At 46.8% G+C, this 16296-nt stretch overlaps 1 protein-coding gene across 1 annotated transcript in view; it reads right to left on the reverse strand.

The window, feature by feature from the left end:
- The window catches only part of LOC143386820 (alpha-1,6-mannosylglycoprotein 6-beta-N-acetylglucosaminyltransferase A-like), a 101842-nt gene that overhangs the window by 5240 nt on the left and 80306 nt on the right, over window positions 1-16296 (reverse strand). Inside the window, exons 7-8 of the mRNA XM_077108502.1 lie at window positions 13838-13912; window positions 1527-1684 (exon numbers count right to left, since the gene is read on the reverse strand). Of these exons, the coding sequence (XP_076964617.1) occupies window positions 1527-1684; window positions 13838-13912 (233 nt within the window). The remainder of the gene's footprint in view (window positions 1-1526; window positions 1685-13837; window positions 13913-16296) is intronic.

Here is a 16296-nt window from a genome sequence, read left to right on the forward strand (position 1 = left end):
TTTTCCAGAAGGGGCTGCATACAGGCAGAACTAGGAGTACAGTGCCACATCTGTACCAAGCAATTTCAGAACTCCAATACAGTGCTCAGGGTTCTCAAAAAGCCATCTTGCCCTGGGAGATATCTACAAACTGAGCCAGTGGAAAGCCAGCCCCAGAATTCAACATCTCTGCTGTGGAGTTGGAGGTTCCATGTCAAAACCAGCCCTCTTAGGAAGCTCCCTCCCCTCCCTCTCTGGCCTGTGCTTTTATGTTGATGGTGGAATCAAGGTAGCCTCTAGTTACCTACCCCATAAAAAGCCTGGTTCCCCTATAAAAAGAAAAAACAGCATCCCTCAGAGTCCTGCTCAGGAGAGCATTCCTACCAGTGATGCTGGAGACCATGCATTCCAAAGGGAGTTTTATACCATGTTTCAGGACAGCAAGACACACAGGAGGAAGCAGGCCAGCTCAGACCACCATGAACAATAACGGCAGTGGCAGGGTAGGAAGCCAGAATGGGGGATAACTGATCCCCAAGACCACTCTATTCCTGAAACATCTCCTTCAAGCCTAGGACAGCACAACCATTGGACTGAATCTTCACAGTTAAGATAGCAGTCCTTATTGTTTATAGACATGTTTCTTGGAGAAAATCCCTTATCAGGGAAATTAAGGTGGGAGACTAGATGGTGGACCAAGGTGGGGAGTGATAAAATTTAGGAGAGCAGAATTCATACTGAGAGGGATCAGGAGGCAGAAGCCAGAAAAAAAAACCTCATGTGGAAATCTTGGAACTGTAGATGTCAAACTCAAATGCTGATGCAAAGGGAAATGAATGGCATCACTAAACAAATTGCAAGTATGAGGCAAGAAATTCCAGGAACATAAAGGCCCCCCCGATACAGCCCTGGCCAACATTCCCAGGCCTGCACCTGTGTGCTGGGGAGGGACCCAGCAGTCAGGTCTACTGAGGCCTGATGCATGATGCACCAAAGGTTCCCGAGGAAAGTTGGAGAGGGGAGGGGACCAGAAGAGGGGAAGGTGGCACTTGGAATCTGTTTTGGGCAGTTTTGTGCCAGCTGCTCCTCCCCATTTATCAATCCTTTCTGACTCCAAAGTTGAAGATGCCACCTCTTTCCTATGCTGCTCAGACTCTGCCAGGGGCCATCTAGGGATCTGCCTGCTGCCAGAGGTCTCAGGGGTGGGTCCACCCATGGCTATGATTCTGTGCCACCTCCATTCCCTGTTCATGGGTATGGCATTAGCAAAACCAACATCTCCCATGATCTCCAAGGCCAGATGTGGCTTTATTTATGCAAATACAATGTCCCTACACAGATCCCAAGTATACCAGGTGACTTCATCTTACTGAACACTGAAAATGTAGGGGTCCAGCTGCAAACTGCTGCCTTCACCTCATCTTTCCCCTAAAGCCCACAGCCTGGAAACTGAGAATGAGCACCTCTCAATTTGACTCTAACCCAGAAAGCTCACAGAGGCTGAGTTGACCCCCTTCCATTCTCTCTCCCCATCCCAAGGCACTTACTTCAGTAGGTCCTTGTCCTTGTTGAGGTGCTGGAAGAATGACGGCTCACAGATGAGCTGGTTCTCCTGGCACACCTGCTTGCAGGACTGCCCAGGCTCAGCAAGCTTCACTTGTAGGGCACTGAGGGGCGGCCACATCACCTGCCCGTGGCAGAAGTCCTAAAAATGAAAACACAGCCATCAGCCAAGGGACCAAGGATGCAACTGGGCATCTCCACCTCTGCCAAACCATCTGGAAGATGAGAGGGACCCACCATGCTGTGAAAGAAGAGTGAACAGGATAGTTGGGAGCCAGTTGGACACACCCTGAGCCAGGTCTTGATTTGTCTCATTACCAGCTTCCTCAACCATAAAGGGGGATGACAGCATCATCTCCCATGCAGGGATGAGGGGCGAGAGGTGACATCTGCAGTGCACACAGAACCTACTATGGTTTGAACATGAGGTGTCCCCTTAAAGCTCCTGTGTTAGTGAAGGAATACTCAGAGGCAAAATGATTCATTTATGAGAACTGTAACATTGGTCTGTCCTAATTTGAATGGGTGGCAACTATAGGCAGGTGGGATATGGCTGGAGGAGGTGGGTCACTGTGGGTATGTCCTGGAAGGGTGCATTTTCCCTGCTGCCCCTAATCCTTTCTCTCTCTGCTTCCCAGCCACTATAAGATGAGCCCCTTTCCTCTACCACTGCCCTTCTGCCATGCTGTTTGGCCTCATCTCAGGCTCAAAGCAATGGAGTTAGTCAACCATGGACTCAATCTCTGAAACCAGGAGCCCCAAATAAACCTTTCTTCCTCTAAGTTCTTTGTTTAGGCATTTTGGTCACAATGACAAAAAAGCTTACTAACACAGTAACACACTGGCCCACAGGGGTGGCTATTCACTATCGTCACATCACTAATGCCCCAAAGGCTATCACAATCTGCCCTTGAAGGCACAGCCTCACCCACCTGCACCAGCTGGCCAGTTCACCCCTCTCTGAGTCTCAAGTCTTGGTAAGAATATACTGAAATTTTGCAGCTACCTAGTATGACCTTGTTTTAACTCAATGACTGAGGCTGTGAAAATGCTGAGGCTGTGAGGTGGAGGATGCCACCAAGGACCCGTAGGCATCCAGAGCATCACCAGACACAGTCCAACATCTTTTCCAGGGACTCTGTGCTTATTGGTTGAAAATAGTGACTACTATGTCACAGGAACTCGACAAGTAGAGACATATGCGAAGGACATAGTACCCCTAACAACAGGGTTATGTGGGGCAAAGCCAGTCTCTCTGGGATGTAGAGTGAGGAAGTAGCACGCTGGAGGGAGACACAGGGGTGAGGGCATCATGAATGATGAGAAACTGGAGAAGGGAGGGGCAGCCACTCTCTGACCTGGGACCTCCTGTCAGCTGTGCCCAAAGCAACCTTATGTAAGCGCCAGGGCTGGGATGCATGACCCTGGTGCCCAGAGCTGGTTCTGCTTGCCCAAGGCAGAATGGACCTGTGAATGGACCCAAGGCAGAATGGCTTCAAGTCCCCAGATGACACAACCTGCTGAAGATGCTACCTGCACAGGAGCACAGAGGACCTGTGTGTGATATTCCCTCAGGGAAGTGCCAGTCCTCAGGAGTGACGATTAGAATGCTGGGTACATGCGTGCCTTCTGATAATGCACCCCACAGAAAGAGGGGACACATGCAAAGAAACCATCTGAAAGAGCACGGCAGCATTGGAAAGATGAAGCAAAGAGCTTCATATCATCCAAAGGTTGTATTTACACAGACACCTATTTAGGACAAATAATACACCAAATGAGGAGGTTTCCATGCACTGATGTAAGAACATCTCTGAGGCATGCTGAGCAGTGAGAGGAACCAGGTAACGGGGGCTCCCAGTGTGTTTCCATCTGTGGCAGGCGCTGAGGGGAGGAGGCACAGACATACAGAAACGTGTGTGTGCTATTCCAAGAACACCTCCTGCTGGTCATGATGCTGCTGAGAAGTGAAACGCAGGACTAGGCTCAGGAGATTCACTTTGCAATGTGTGTCCTTCTGGAAGACTGTATTTTTCCTCAGGTTTCCTTACCCACTTTGGTGTGGATGAGGAAATTAGTCATCTCAGGGCCCAGAGCTCCTGGCACTGGGGCACACAGAGGAAACGTTCTGTCCCACCCTTGTTTGTTGCAGAGAGTGTTGCATGAGGGACCTCCTACTGCCCAGCAGGTCCTCTAGCAACGAGAAGGGTGTGGCTCCCCAACAAACTGTATCCAACAGGGGCCTCTGGCACTTCTTGTGTGTTAGTGTTTTCATTTTTTTTAAACCTTATGCCTGTATTACTTTTTAATGAGTAAGCCAAGACACAGCAAAGAGAGCAAAGTAACCTCCCTGATTCTGCAGCCAGCAGCCATCAAGGTCCACCCTGCCTCTCCCGTTTACTAGCTATGTGAATCTTTGGGCAAAAATACTTAACATTTGGAGTTTCAGTTTCTTCCTCAGAAAAAACAGAGAGAAAGACAGTGATGATTACCTGTGCTGCCTCCTTCTTAAAGGAGGTTAAGCTGCTGAGAAAGGCAGTCTCCAGGTGGCCAGCCCCTGGCAGGACCTTCTCTTTCAGTCTCTACAAAGGACTGCATCAGGCAGGCCCACTGCGGGTCTCCACGTCACTCTCCCCTGATAGGGAACTTGACTCCACCAGTCTGAGTTTGTGGAGAAAGAACAGAAACGCTTCCCCCAACAGTGGGTAGGAAACCTAGAGCCGGATTCCTAGCCACGGAAAGCACAAGACTCCAGAATGGTCTAATAATTCAGAGATAGGGAGAAATACACTGGATTACTTAGGAATGTTGAGATGCAGCCTAATCTTCTGAAAGTGAGGCATGGTGGCAGGTAAGCAGGGTGTCCTGAGACCTACACAGCCCTGGGCATCACTAGGCAGGAAGACACATCTGACTTCTCACATTCACAGTGCTTTTGAGTACAGTCTAAGCCCTTGCTCAGCCAAGGGCAGCAGCAGTAATGTGGGCCTGGACACTGTCACTAAGGGTGACAGCATGACTGCACAGACCCGTTATCCAAATGGGACACTGTGCACTGCTGGCCACTGCTCTTTTGTATGACAGCACAGGGAAGCCTTGCATTTTATACCCTGTCCATTCCACCAGGATGACCGTCATCAGATAGGAAGAATGAACATACACCATGACGTGAAGTTATTGGTTATGAGAACGGAGAGCTGCAGGGGCATTTGGAAGATGTCCAGGTCGACATTACTGTGCTGTTCACGGCTGTGCAAGAGCTTAGACTGGACTTAAAAGCACTGTGAACATGAGAAGTCAGATGGGTCTCCCTGCCTAGTGGTGGGTCTCAGGACACTCCGTGTGGGTCTCAGGACACTCCGTTCACCTGCCACCAATGTGGTTTGCCTGGCTGGCTAATGTAAGCATCTTTGCTTACAATTCCTTAGGAAAAAATGGATAACTACAACAGCTTTTAACAATAATAATAAAGAGATGTGAAATCCAGCACACTCCAAAGTCTACAGCACAGGCAAACAACCAGCAAAATGACATCAGACCATACCTGCCTCAGATGAAGCCAAGTGGGACTTTCTTTTTGGATTGTCCCAAAGTCCCATCTGTTAAAACCCGATCTCTGGTATAGCACTACTGGGAGGGGCTGGATCATGTTGGAGCTGGGACCTAGTGAGAAGTCCTAAGGTAACTGGGAGTGTGACCTGAAGGTGATATTAATAATCTGGCCCCATCTTGTCTCTCTTTGCTTCCTGACCATGAGGTAAGAGGTTTTGCTTGGCTTTTGTGTGAGTGTATGTGGCATGAAGTAGTAACACAGTCCCAAAGCAATGGGGCCAATCAATCATGGACAGAAACCTCTGAAACTATGTGCCCAAGGAAACATTTTTGATTTTTAAGTTGATTATTGCAGGCATTTATTATAGTAACAGCAAGCTAACTAACACACCTGGATTAGGCTGGGTGATTAAAAACCCATGAAGGATAAAGTGGAGCCTTTATTTTATTTATTTTTCTAAGAAAACTGACATCTCTCTCCATGAGCACCTCAGAGCTGAGGAGAGCTTCTCTGCACCTCTTGAGTAGGAGGAAGATTAAGAAACTTTCTTTTGTATTTATTCTCAGCCTGTACAAGGCCAGAACTAAAGTTAGAACACAGATCCCGCTGTGTTGGAGAGGAGATGATGTGGCAAAGGACTGGATGGACAAAATTTGAGGCCCTACCATGTGGCACATTACACAGCAGGTCTGACCTTCATTAGAATGATGTTAACAGGGTGTGAGAATGGCGGCAAATGTCAGGTGCACCACGAACACTTGTCTCCATCCTTGGGCTCCTCCTGGGAAGAGCTGCCTCCACCCTGTGCAGCTTTCAGGCCCACCTCATTGGAGAAACAGACTAGGCACCCCCAGATAAACAGATGTCCCAAACCTGGTCTAGACCAGGGCAGGGCAGGGCAGGGCTGCGAGGTCTGGCAATGGGAGTTGGCCTTAAAGCTACACCGTGAGCTTCCTGCTTCTTCATCAACCTCAGCAGCCACCCTTCTTGGGTCCCTGGCAACAGGCCTGCTCAGCTCACTTCTGCACAGCAGCGTGGGGGCTCCAGGCACCTTGCTGCTGCTCACCAGGAAGACTGTCTGGCATCCTCCCAGGAGGCCCAGAAGATCAGGAATAATAAAAATAGCAGCAGGACCTTCTTAAAGCTTGGGGAACCATCTGGAAAGCCTGAAGGTGATAAGATGGAACAGAGGGAGCCTGAAGGTGTTATCAGAAAGCACAACAGGAGTAAGGTAGGAGGGACCTGGGGGCTTGGGCTGAGATCCTGGCCCCCCGAGGGGGAGGGCTTTATAGATATAGTCTCCCAAGCTTTCTATGCCTGTCCTCTCACATAAAACTGGGATAGTACCATCTGCCCTACATCCCTGGATAATTTCTGTGGAATGGAAGTGAGAGGACTAAGGAGAAGGTCCCTGAGATATTCAAGGTAATGCTCTAGGCTGGACCATTCTGAATAGTCAAGCACAATTAGTAGAAATTTGGTGACTAGTCGAAATATTTGTTTGAGAGGCATGCAGATGGAGTGTGTTCTAGATATACACAGATATAAACAGCAATTTCCAATCTGGTGAACAAGCCCCCGGGAAGAAGAACTGGGCCAAAGCCTCTGGACCATTGCTGCCCTGGTCCAGAGGCTGAAGCCAAGCAGGAGGGGTAACATATGACAATTCATGCAGGACAGCCTCCGGGCCCAGATGCTCGCAGGTGGAAATGGAAGTCCCTGCCAGAAGCCTCCCCTCACTGAAGGTGCAACCCCTACTGGGTGCTCACAGGAGGCTGGAGGTCTTCTGTCTCATTCAACCTCAGCACAGGCTAACATGGCAACACCAAGGCACCTTTTCTCCTCGCTGCAGGCACACATTCACTCATATGTTCATTCAACACATATTTGCTAAGAGATAGAAAAGCACCATTCATTCACAACTTCACAAATGGCCGTTCAAGCCTTATGCTGGGTATTAGAAATAGGAACACGAAAGAGACACAGTCTCTGGACTCAGAGGTTCAGTGCACAGGCTAGTAAGAGAGGCTGACACTTAAAAAAATTACAGAACAGAATTAAACTCATGCCCAAGAATGAGGTCACCTGGAGGAGCAAAAGAGTGACAGTGGTAGCAATTAGAGAAGGCTTTCAGAAGATAAGGATTTTCTAGGATGGGTTTTGCAGGCTGAATAGGAGTTAGTGGCTTACCACTAACAAGGTGTTTTGCATATAATTGGTGCTCATCAAAGAGATGTTGAACAGAACTAAATGGTCTTGGCATCCTGGAACTCTGATAGCAACAGAAATAGAAAAGGAGACTATTCCAACCTAATGAGGCATTTATGCAGCCAAAATGAGATATACACAGTAATTTCCAATCTGGTTAACAAGCCCACTTAGAACACACACACCATCTGCATTCCTCTCTAACAATTATTTCAACTAGTCACCAAATTTCTACTAAATGTGCTTGACTATTCAGAAATTTCCAGGCAGTAAGCATAAACCACAGTTAGAAAGGTTTATTCACCAAGAAAATCTATGAGAAAACAGGTAAATGCAAGCTCCGTGAGGCAAGGTATGGGTGCCACCTCTATCATGGAGGCTAATTGGTGACACAAAGAAAATGAGACTCACAAACTACCCCAAGAGCTAGAGAAGACAGGGTGGGGCTGCCGCAGGGGAGAAGCACGAGGTGGAGGGGCCATCTGTGCCAGGTGGGGAGGGTCACCTGCTAGCTACAAAGCAGAGGTGCGGGAACAGCAGAGAATACCATCTATAGAATGTACAGCCTTCGCCACAAACCCTCCACCCACCTGGTCCTGGCCAGATCAATAATGGAGTTACTAAAGCTCTGACACGTTAGGTGTACATGGATCTCTATGGAACCCACATTGTCTGGAACTGAGAAGACAGGTTCAGATGTACAGGACTAAAGGCAGAAGCTACAGGGAATAAGGTCAGGAATTTGCAAAAAAAAATAAAAATAAAAATGAATAAAAGGGGGTTTGATAGGACAGGTTTCAGACCATGAAAGGGGGATGTGGCTCACATTCAGCTACCTGGGGGCCAAGGCACATATTTGTTACCTGTGTGATAGTAGTGAAATCCAGGGGCTGGCACAGAATGTTCAATAAATACTGATGACTGATTGGGTTAAGTCAGCTCAGTTGCCTGTTGGCACCCACCATTCTTAGCCTGCATGACCCTCAAAAGGAAGTGAACACTGTCCCCAGGTGCTTCACCAAAGGAGGTGTCCATTTGTTTTCATAAAGGCAACGAACAATGTGACTGTGAAGCTGAGCAATAAGGACTGATGTCCACAGAGCATCCTTACGCATGTCAATCATCTGAGCCCAAAATGGACCTTGACAGTGACGCATAAATCTACCATATTTCATTCTCCTGGAACACTGGGAGTCTCCTTAGGAGAAATAAAAAAACACATCCACACGAACAGCGGATGTTATAGCAGCACTCATCACACAATCAAAATAAGTGGGGGTCCGTCAGCTGGTGAATGGACAACACATTGTGGTACATACACTCTATGACTATTCAGCAATAAAAGGAAATTAAATTCAGATACACACTACAATCCGGAGGAGCCCCAACAACATATGCTAAGTGAGAGAGGCCAGAAATCTCCAGAAAAGGCAAAGCTGCAGAGAAAGGAAATAGATAAGTGATTTCTGAGGCAAAGGCAGAAACAAGAACTGATTGTGGACAGATATCATTTTGGGGTGATAGAAATGTTGCTAAACTAGACTGAGGTAGTTACTGTTCATCTTGATCAATTTGCTAAATAAACACTGATTGCGTCCTTATATGGAGTGATTTTTATGGTCTGTAAATTACACCTCAGTGAGGCTGTTAGAAAAAGATACCTTGGCTGGTTTCTGGGCTCCTGCAGCAGCAAGCAGCTAAGGCTTTCAGAGTGCTCATGTGGGCCAGCTACAGTTCTTAGCCTCATCATGTATTAATCTATTGATTCCTCCACCAACACCATGAGGCAAAAGCATTATCCCTATTTCACAGAAGAGGAAAGAGCACAAAGAGGGTAGATAACCTGCCCAAGGTCAAAGTCAGTGGCAGCAGAGCAGGTGTGAAGATTCTAGGGTCCAGCACTCCATTGACGCCCAACCAGGCTCCAGGAGCAGATTGATAGCAGCCTCAGTTATTTGAAGAGTAAAGACATCTCAAGCCAGTGCCCATCTTCTCCCCCTGCCAATTCCTTTTCCTCTTTTGTTCGGCAACCTCTGTCACCTCCACCATCTTCCTGCCCTGGGACTACCCAGACTCACTAAGAGATTTCCCTTGTACCTAGAACATACCCCAGTAAGTTCCACCTGGACTCAGAGGAGCAAGACATCCTAGGAGCTTAATCAGTTTCCACTGCTGTTTTTGGACTTGATTCTTTGTCCCTCCATATCTCCAGCATGCTTTTCACATGAATTCCAAGGCTCTTTACAAACCATGAGTGTGACTGTCCATCCTGCACATTCACAGTCTTTATGGGGACTGGAAAATAGGGTTGAGGACAGTGTATGTGTGGCTTTCAGAAAACCCATGAGAACACTGCCTTTCCTTGTTATGTTATCTAGCTGGAGGCAAATACAAAACTTTCCTAAGAAATGCACAAGGAAAACCTTAACAAGCCTGGACACACTCAGGGAATAATTTCCCTTGATCTTCAATTACAAGGGACTTCCCCCTTGGCACTCACTACCCCTTTGCTGGAGGCAGCCTTTTAAAGTGCTCATCTCAAAGAGCATGCCACCCAATCAACATTTGTAGTATTAGCAAAGTGTTTAGGGTGGGTGCATGGAGGGAGAAGAGCAAGCACTCCTCCTAGAGCCAGGCTTCTTTTCCTCTGGGTGCCTGCACACCGGGCTGGCTGGATCCGAGGAAGGTTTCCTGTCAGTGGCTGTTCAACTGTCCACTAAAGCCTGGGGTGCTCTCGATTGCTGTCAATTGTCTTCCTCTGGTGCCTGCCACCTTGGGTAAGCACGATGGACGACCTTGAAAGTGTTCTGGGATAGAAGACCCTGTGTTCCCCTTGCAGATCACAGGGAGGACTCTGAGGCTGAGATCAGCCTAACAAGCACTGTAGCTCCCCTGGTTCACACACAGGAAGCTCCTGCTTATGGCTGCAGCCTTTTCCACCTACACCAGAGGCACATTCTCTCCATCCTCGCTGCTCTTTGAAGATACTCTGCTGGCTGTAAAAATAACCAATGCCCCAAGCTGTACAAGACTGGGACCTGGAGCTCACAGTGAGAGGCTGGAGACTCAGTTTGTGGGTCAATGGGGTCTGGTCTGGCATCGGGAGAGTATTCTGGGTCTGATAGAATTCCTGGCAAAAACTCAAACTAGTCTCCTTTATTGCCCATTTAGCAGCACTGGGAGAATGTTTTACAAGAAATTCCCTAAATACAAGATTCCTAGAAAGATTTTTCTAGAGCTCCTGGTAGCAGCATTGCTGCTCACCCTGTAGTAAATCTTCTCTTTAGCTTATCTCAGAATCAAATTTGGACCCTCCAGATGAGCCTTGGTCTTTTCACACTGGTTCCTCCTCCAGCCTTGACTCCCATGCCACTGTGCTCTTCAGCCACACATACGTATGCATCCTAAAATTCACCGTCATTTCCTTTTTTTTTTTTTTTAGGCCCTGACATCTCGACTTGGTGGGCCCTTCCCATTTTCTTTCTCACACTTTCTTTCAGGACTTACCTCCTACAAGATGCCTTCCATTACTCTTGCCATCTTTCCCATCCTTCCTGGGGGCTGAGTCACATGATCCCAAAGCACCCTGGTTCTATCACTTGTACAGAGTTTAACCTGCAGGGGTGCACTGGCTCTATAAAACCTCACCCACCCAAGGCCTTGGACTTCTCTTCTTGACTGCCTGCACAGCGCATGGCGTGCTGTACTAACAAGTAGTGACAGAGTTAATGAGAGAATCAATAAGGCAGATAAAAAAAGAGATATCTCTGGATTTCCGTGGCCAGCATATCCCTGTAGAAAAGTCTCTATGCAGAAGTGATGGGAAGGAGCAGTTTCATTAGCATGTTTTCCAGAAGAGAATTTTAGTAGTATGTTTTAGAATATTTATAATTTTAGTACCAGGCTGGTGCTGGGCGCGTGGGATTGTGAGGTGAACAAGCCAGGAGGAGCTGGTGCTAAGTAGCACTTAACAAGGACTGTTTGGGAAATGGGACCTTCCTGCTTAAAAGGAAATCTAGCATTAGACTCAATGGAGGCGCTTAGACCTCAAAAGGACTGGCTGGATTCATAAGCTGACTCAGGGAGGAAAGAAGTAAAGATCTTCAAATAAACCTGGCCAAGAGACATTTATGTCTGCTGGTGACTTTCTCCTAAGAGGAGGCAGAACCAGGAAAAAAGGAAGAGAGTTTCAGAATCAGCCACAGAAATGGAGTAAGAGCTCAAGAGAGCCTCTGAGAGGGAGGGTATGGTAGGCACAGCTGTGAGGTATCAAAACCCTGTGCCAAAAGTGGTCAGTGGCTCCTCTCCAAACCTTCAGGGAGGTACACCAGGGAGAATGTGAGAAGCTGAGCTTAGGGACACCTGCCACCTCCTGAGTCCCTAGCAAATGCTTCCAGTGCAGACTTAGCCCCACACCAAACTGTATTGAATCTTTTTTTTTTTTGAGAGAGAGAGAGAGAGAATTTTTTAATATTTATTTTTTAGTCTTTGGCGGACACAACATCTTTGTTTGTATGTGGTGCTGAGGATCAAACCCTGGCCGCACGCATGCCAGGCGAGCACGCTACCACTTGAGCCCATCCCCAGCCCCCTGTATTGAATCTTGATTGTTCCACCTGTGAGCCTCTTGCCTGGGAGTCCTGATTCCCATTATGCAGAGAATGGAGTTATTATTGCCACCTCCTGGGGCTACTGTGAAGATTAAATGAGATGTTACCCAGTAAATAGTCCTCCCTTGTCCTCAGGGACACGTTCTGAACACCAACTGGATGCCTGAAACTGTAGATAGTACCAAACCCTATATATCTTTTCTCCTATGATAAAGTTGATTTTATAAATTAGGCAGAGCAAGAGATTAACTATAATTAAAACAATAATAACGATACACTGTAAAAGAAGTTATATGAATATTTATATGAATTATCTCTGTCTCTCAAAATATCTCACTGTAATGGTATTTCCACTTGGTATTTTGGGTTGTGGTTGACTGTGGGTAATCAAAACCTTGGAAAGTGAAACTGCAGATTGGGCGGGGGGGCTGTAGGGTACTGTGATGTGTTTCATGTGTTGGCATAGAATCTGTGTATACATGGCAGTTAGTTATGATAATGCCACCATTCTGTAGTCATGTACAGACTGAATGAGATGATGAGTTCAATGTTACACTCTCCTGGAAAAGCCTGAGAATTAGTGTATGAGATATATAATTATTAATGTGATATCACATAATTTAATATACTATAATATAGCATAACATGTTCAATAACAATACTAGGTCATATTTATTGAGCACTATGTGCAAGGCCCTGTTCCAAATACTTTCTGTGTATTAGCTTGTGTGATCTTCCCATTAGCTCAGTAAGGTCCTCTTATTATTTTTATGTTACTGAGGGAAGAAGGCACAGAGAAGCTGAGTAATGTCTGTTCAGCTCATATAACCACAGACTCGTGGTGCTAAGAGCTGAACCTAGCAGCTGGACTGGAGGGCACATCCTTTTGCAGCTCTCAAAACCTGAGATGATCAGATAGGCCATCCTGAAGCCGATGTGCCATGGTGCTCTTGCCAACAGCAGTGCCCCGCTGCCGGCCACCGTCCACCGCCTTACTTTCCTCAAACCACCAACTCTTCCTTTTGAAACTCCCACTGGGCCTTCAGTCTATTGCCTACTTAAATTTTCAACTCACAGTTTCTATTTTCAGTTGGCTCTGTTGGTCCCCCACTGGGTAAAGATCCTTTACGGCCTAGACCACTCTGCCCTGCCCTTTAAAGGGAGCCCCTTATATTTGAAATCTGGTCAAGGAGTTTAGATTCTCCTACCCACAGGGGTTCCAAGTCTGTCTATTTCTAGCTCTGGGTTGCTTTCAAAGCCCAAGGAATTAAAACATTATAAAAGGAAGGTAGTGACACTCATGGCCTTCTCTTCTAAGGACACAAGCTGTAGTTTCCAAGCCCTGTTGGGGGTGGTGGAACTGTGTGCACTCTCCCCTGCTTTGGAGTTGAAGTCCTTCTTTTATCTGTTTTATATACCTAGGATTTGTTTGAAAGAGGTCTTGTGGGAAGAGATATTTGAAAAACCACTAAAAAGTCCTAAAATGCTTAGAATTACTGAGCACATACTATTAAAAGAAAGCTTAGAAAACAGTTTCAGTTCTTGCCTTTCTTGCGGGTGAGAAACAAAGGCAGGACAGACAGCTGTCTGTCTACCCCTCCTAAGTCCTTGTGATGCCCCCAGAGCACACTTACTACACAAGCCCTGCTGGTCAGGGAAAACTCTGACCTGATCATCCTGTCTTCCCTGCTGTCAGTGTCAATGTGACCTTCCACTGTCACCAAGAACATCCCCCAATGAAAGACTGCTCCCTTGGGTGACCATGATGGTGCTGCATTTAGAATTCCAACAAGGCATTATCCAGATTCTGGAGACTTCCAAAGCAGGCAAATAACCACAGAAATATTGTGAGCTCACAACTGTTGATGAGAACCTGATGAGGGAATGGGAAGCAAGGAAAGACGGACTCTTTGACAAGACTTACTTGTTTTTCGATGAATGCATTGATTCGCTGCAACATCCCCTCACATGTGAATTCGTAGGGCATGTATGGCTCAATCTGCGGAAACAGAAGGTTCCATGAATGAGGAGAACACACAACACACACCACTTACCAGCTCTCCTAGAACCTCTCAATGCATGAGTGCCAATGCCTGCAGGCAGCCTTGGGAGAAGCTGGAAGTCACCAGTTTCCCAATGTCACCTTGTCTGCCCTAGGTGCAGTCCCTGAGCAGACTGTCTACCATCCACAAGTCTCAGATCACCCAAGAATGAAGCAGTGGCAAGAAAGCCACTGTTTTTTTTAAGCTACAGTGAAGACTATATAAGGGGAAAAGCACTAAATTTAGTGTTTGGCACACAGTAGGCACTCAACAGAAGGTGGAGATTACCACTTGCTAGCAGGTAAGCCCCCTGGGGTAAAGTTATGGCTGTGTCATTTGCACCCCTGTGTGCACACAGTGTAGGACAGGTAGGCTCTTAGCATGAATCTGTTGAATGAAGATAAGGTTACACTGCTTTGAGGAAACCACACAATGAGCTATTTATAGACCCACAACAGTGACCGGAAAACTGAGTTACAATCTTAGGTGAGGTCAGCACATATGCATGGAACTCATGGTACAAAACTAACTGATATAAGGTCCTGAAGAGCCCAGCTAGAGGATTCTGGGAGGTCAGAGGCGAAGCAGACTATGTTTATGAGTCCAGAGAGCCAAGACTGGGGAGTGAGGAGAGATGGCAGCTGTTCCAGGTGGAGTAGCATGAGATTTGATGTGTAAAGACAGAGGAAGCTGCAGCTCAGGACTGTGGACCTTGGTGAGAGGACGCAGGAAAGACTCACTGATGTCACCAAAAGTCTTGAGATTTCTAAACTGAGTTGCTTGAACTTCAAGGAGGGCAGAAAACCCTGGGAGGTGCTCACTGTTGTGGGGAAGGCATTCCAATCTACACTGAGCCTGGAGGGAAGGGGAAGATAGGTGCGTCTGGATCTCCACTGCACAATGTTTGCTAGGATGCTGAGGTCTGCATCTTCAGCAGCGCACCAATCTGAGATGGGAAATTCACTTCGGAGAAAATCACCAGCTTCACAGAGCCCTTTAGCCCCTGGGGATCTCTGGGTGGGAAGGAGCACCTTCACCTCTTCCTCTTGAGTCTACACTTACCTACCTCAGATCTCTGGGGTAGAGAACAGGACAAAGTACCTGAGATCTGAGGCCTGCTAAACGTGGGACAATGGACAGAGGATATTCCTTAGTAGGCAGCCACATAGTTGGTTTCGGGACATCCTCTCCCCTTTTCTCTAAGTTTATGTTATATTTAAAATTTTAAGCCATGATTTATAAAAAATTGATAACATATCTTTATTTATACACAATTAAATGCCAGTAGTGTGTTTACAGACAACTGGATGCCAGTTTCATCACACAGGTTGGATCTCAGCCATATCTGTCCACATCTGTCTGGACAGTCAGGAGAGGCTGAGCCTCTGTAAGATCATGGACACTCTTCCACAAGAACAGAGAGGTCACCTTCCTCATCTCTAAAGAGCTCAACCTTCTTTGAAGAACATATTCTCAGCTTGTTTGTCCCCATTTCAAGCTTCTGAACCTCAGCAGGGCCATTTCTGACCTAGATATAGCTCTTCATATAAAATGTGAAATTTTCTTTTCTTTTAAAGGTATTTATTTACTGAACTCATGGATGATTCAAGAAGCTTTGTGTAACAGGCCTAGAGAAATGTCTCCTCTCAAAGGATACATAGGAACCAAAAGAAACCATTTAAGGCAGAGGACATGGCATATCTGGAATTATTTACAAGTAGACAAGTAGAATTCAGAATTAAACATACATTGGTGTTCTTCTGTCACAAGACCAAGAGATCTACTTCTGTGGCAGGAAGCACCCAATGGCGATTCTGACAATATATTCCAAAGGGCATCCATTAGAACTCATAAATTAATGAATTCAAATGATTCAATGCAGTAAATACAGAAAATGGCTCTTCCTGTTCTCCCAGTCACGCCCAATTTAACCAAAGGGATGCTGACTCATTCATTGCTCTAGGGCCAATTCACTGTTTTAAAGGATATGAAGCCAGACAGTTTTCCTACAAAGGAAAAGGAAAAAAAAAAGGAAACTGCATTCCTATGCCACTGCACTGCCAGGGAGTCCCCCTTGCCATTCCAGAGTGGATGGGTACAACCTCCTCTGCATGGGAAAGCTCTCCAGACCCTGAGCTTAGGGGACAGAGAGCAACAGCACACCCCAGAAGTGAAAGCCATTTCATGGACTGAAGGGAAGGGACAGCCTTCTGCCTAATACACCTTCAGGAACAAGTGAAGGCCACTTTGGGGTATGAATGAAAGAGAATGCTGACCACACCCAATCCCTGAGAAACCCAAGTAGGGCCCAAAAGGGAAAAACAAGGGCCCGCTTGTGGTC

Source organism: Callospermophilus lateralis, unplaced genomic scaffold, assembly GCF_048772815.1.
Source record: "Callospermophilus lateralis isolate mCalLat2 unplaced genomic scaffold, mCalLat2.hap1 Scaffold_84, whole genome shotgun sequence".
Lineage (NCBI taxonomy): Eukaryota > Metazoa > Chordata > Mammalia > Rodentia > Sciuridae > Callospermophilus > Callospermophilus lateralis.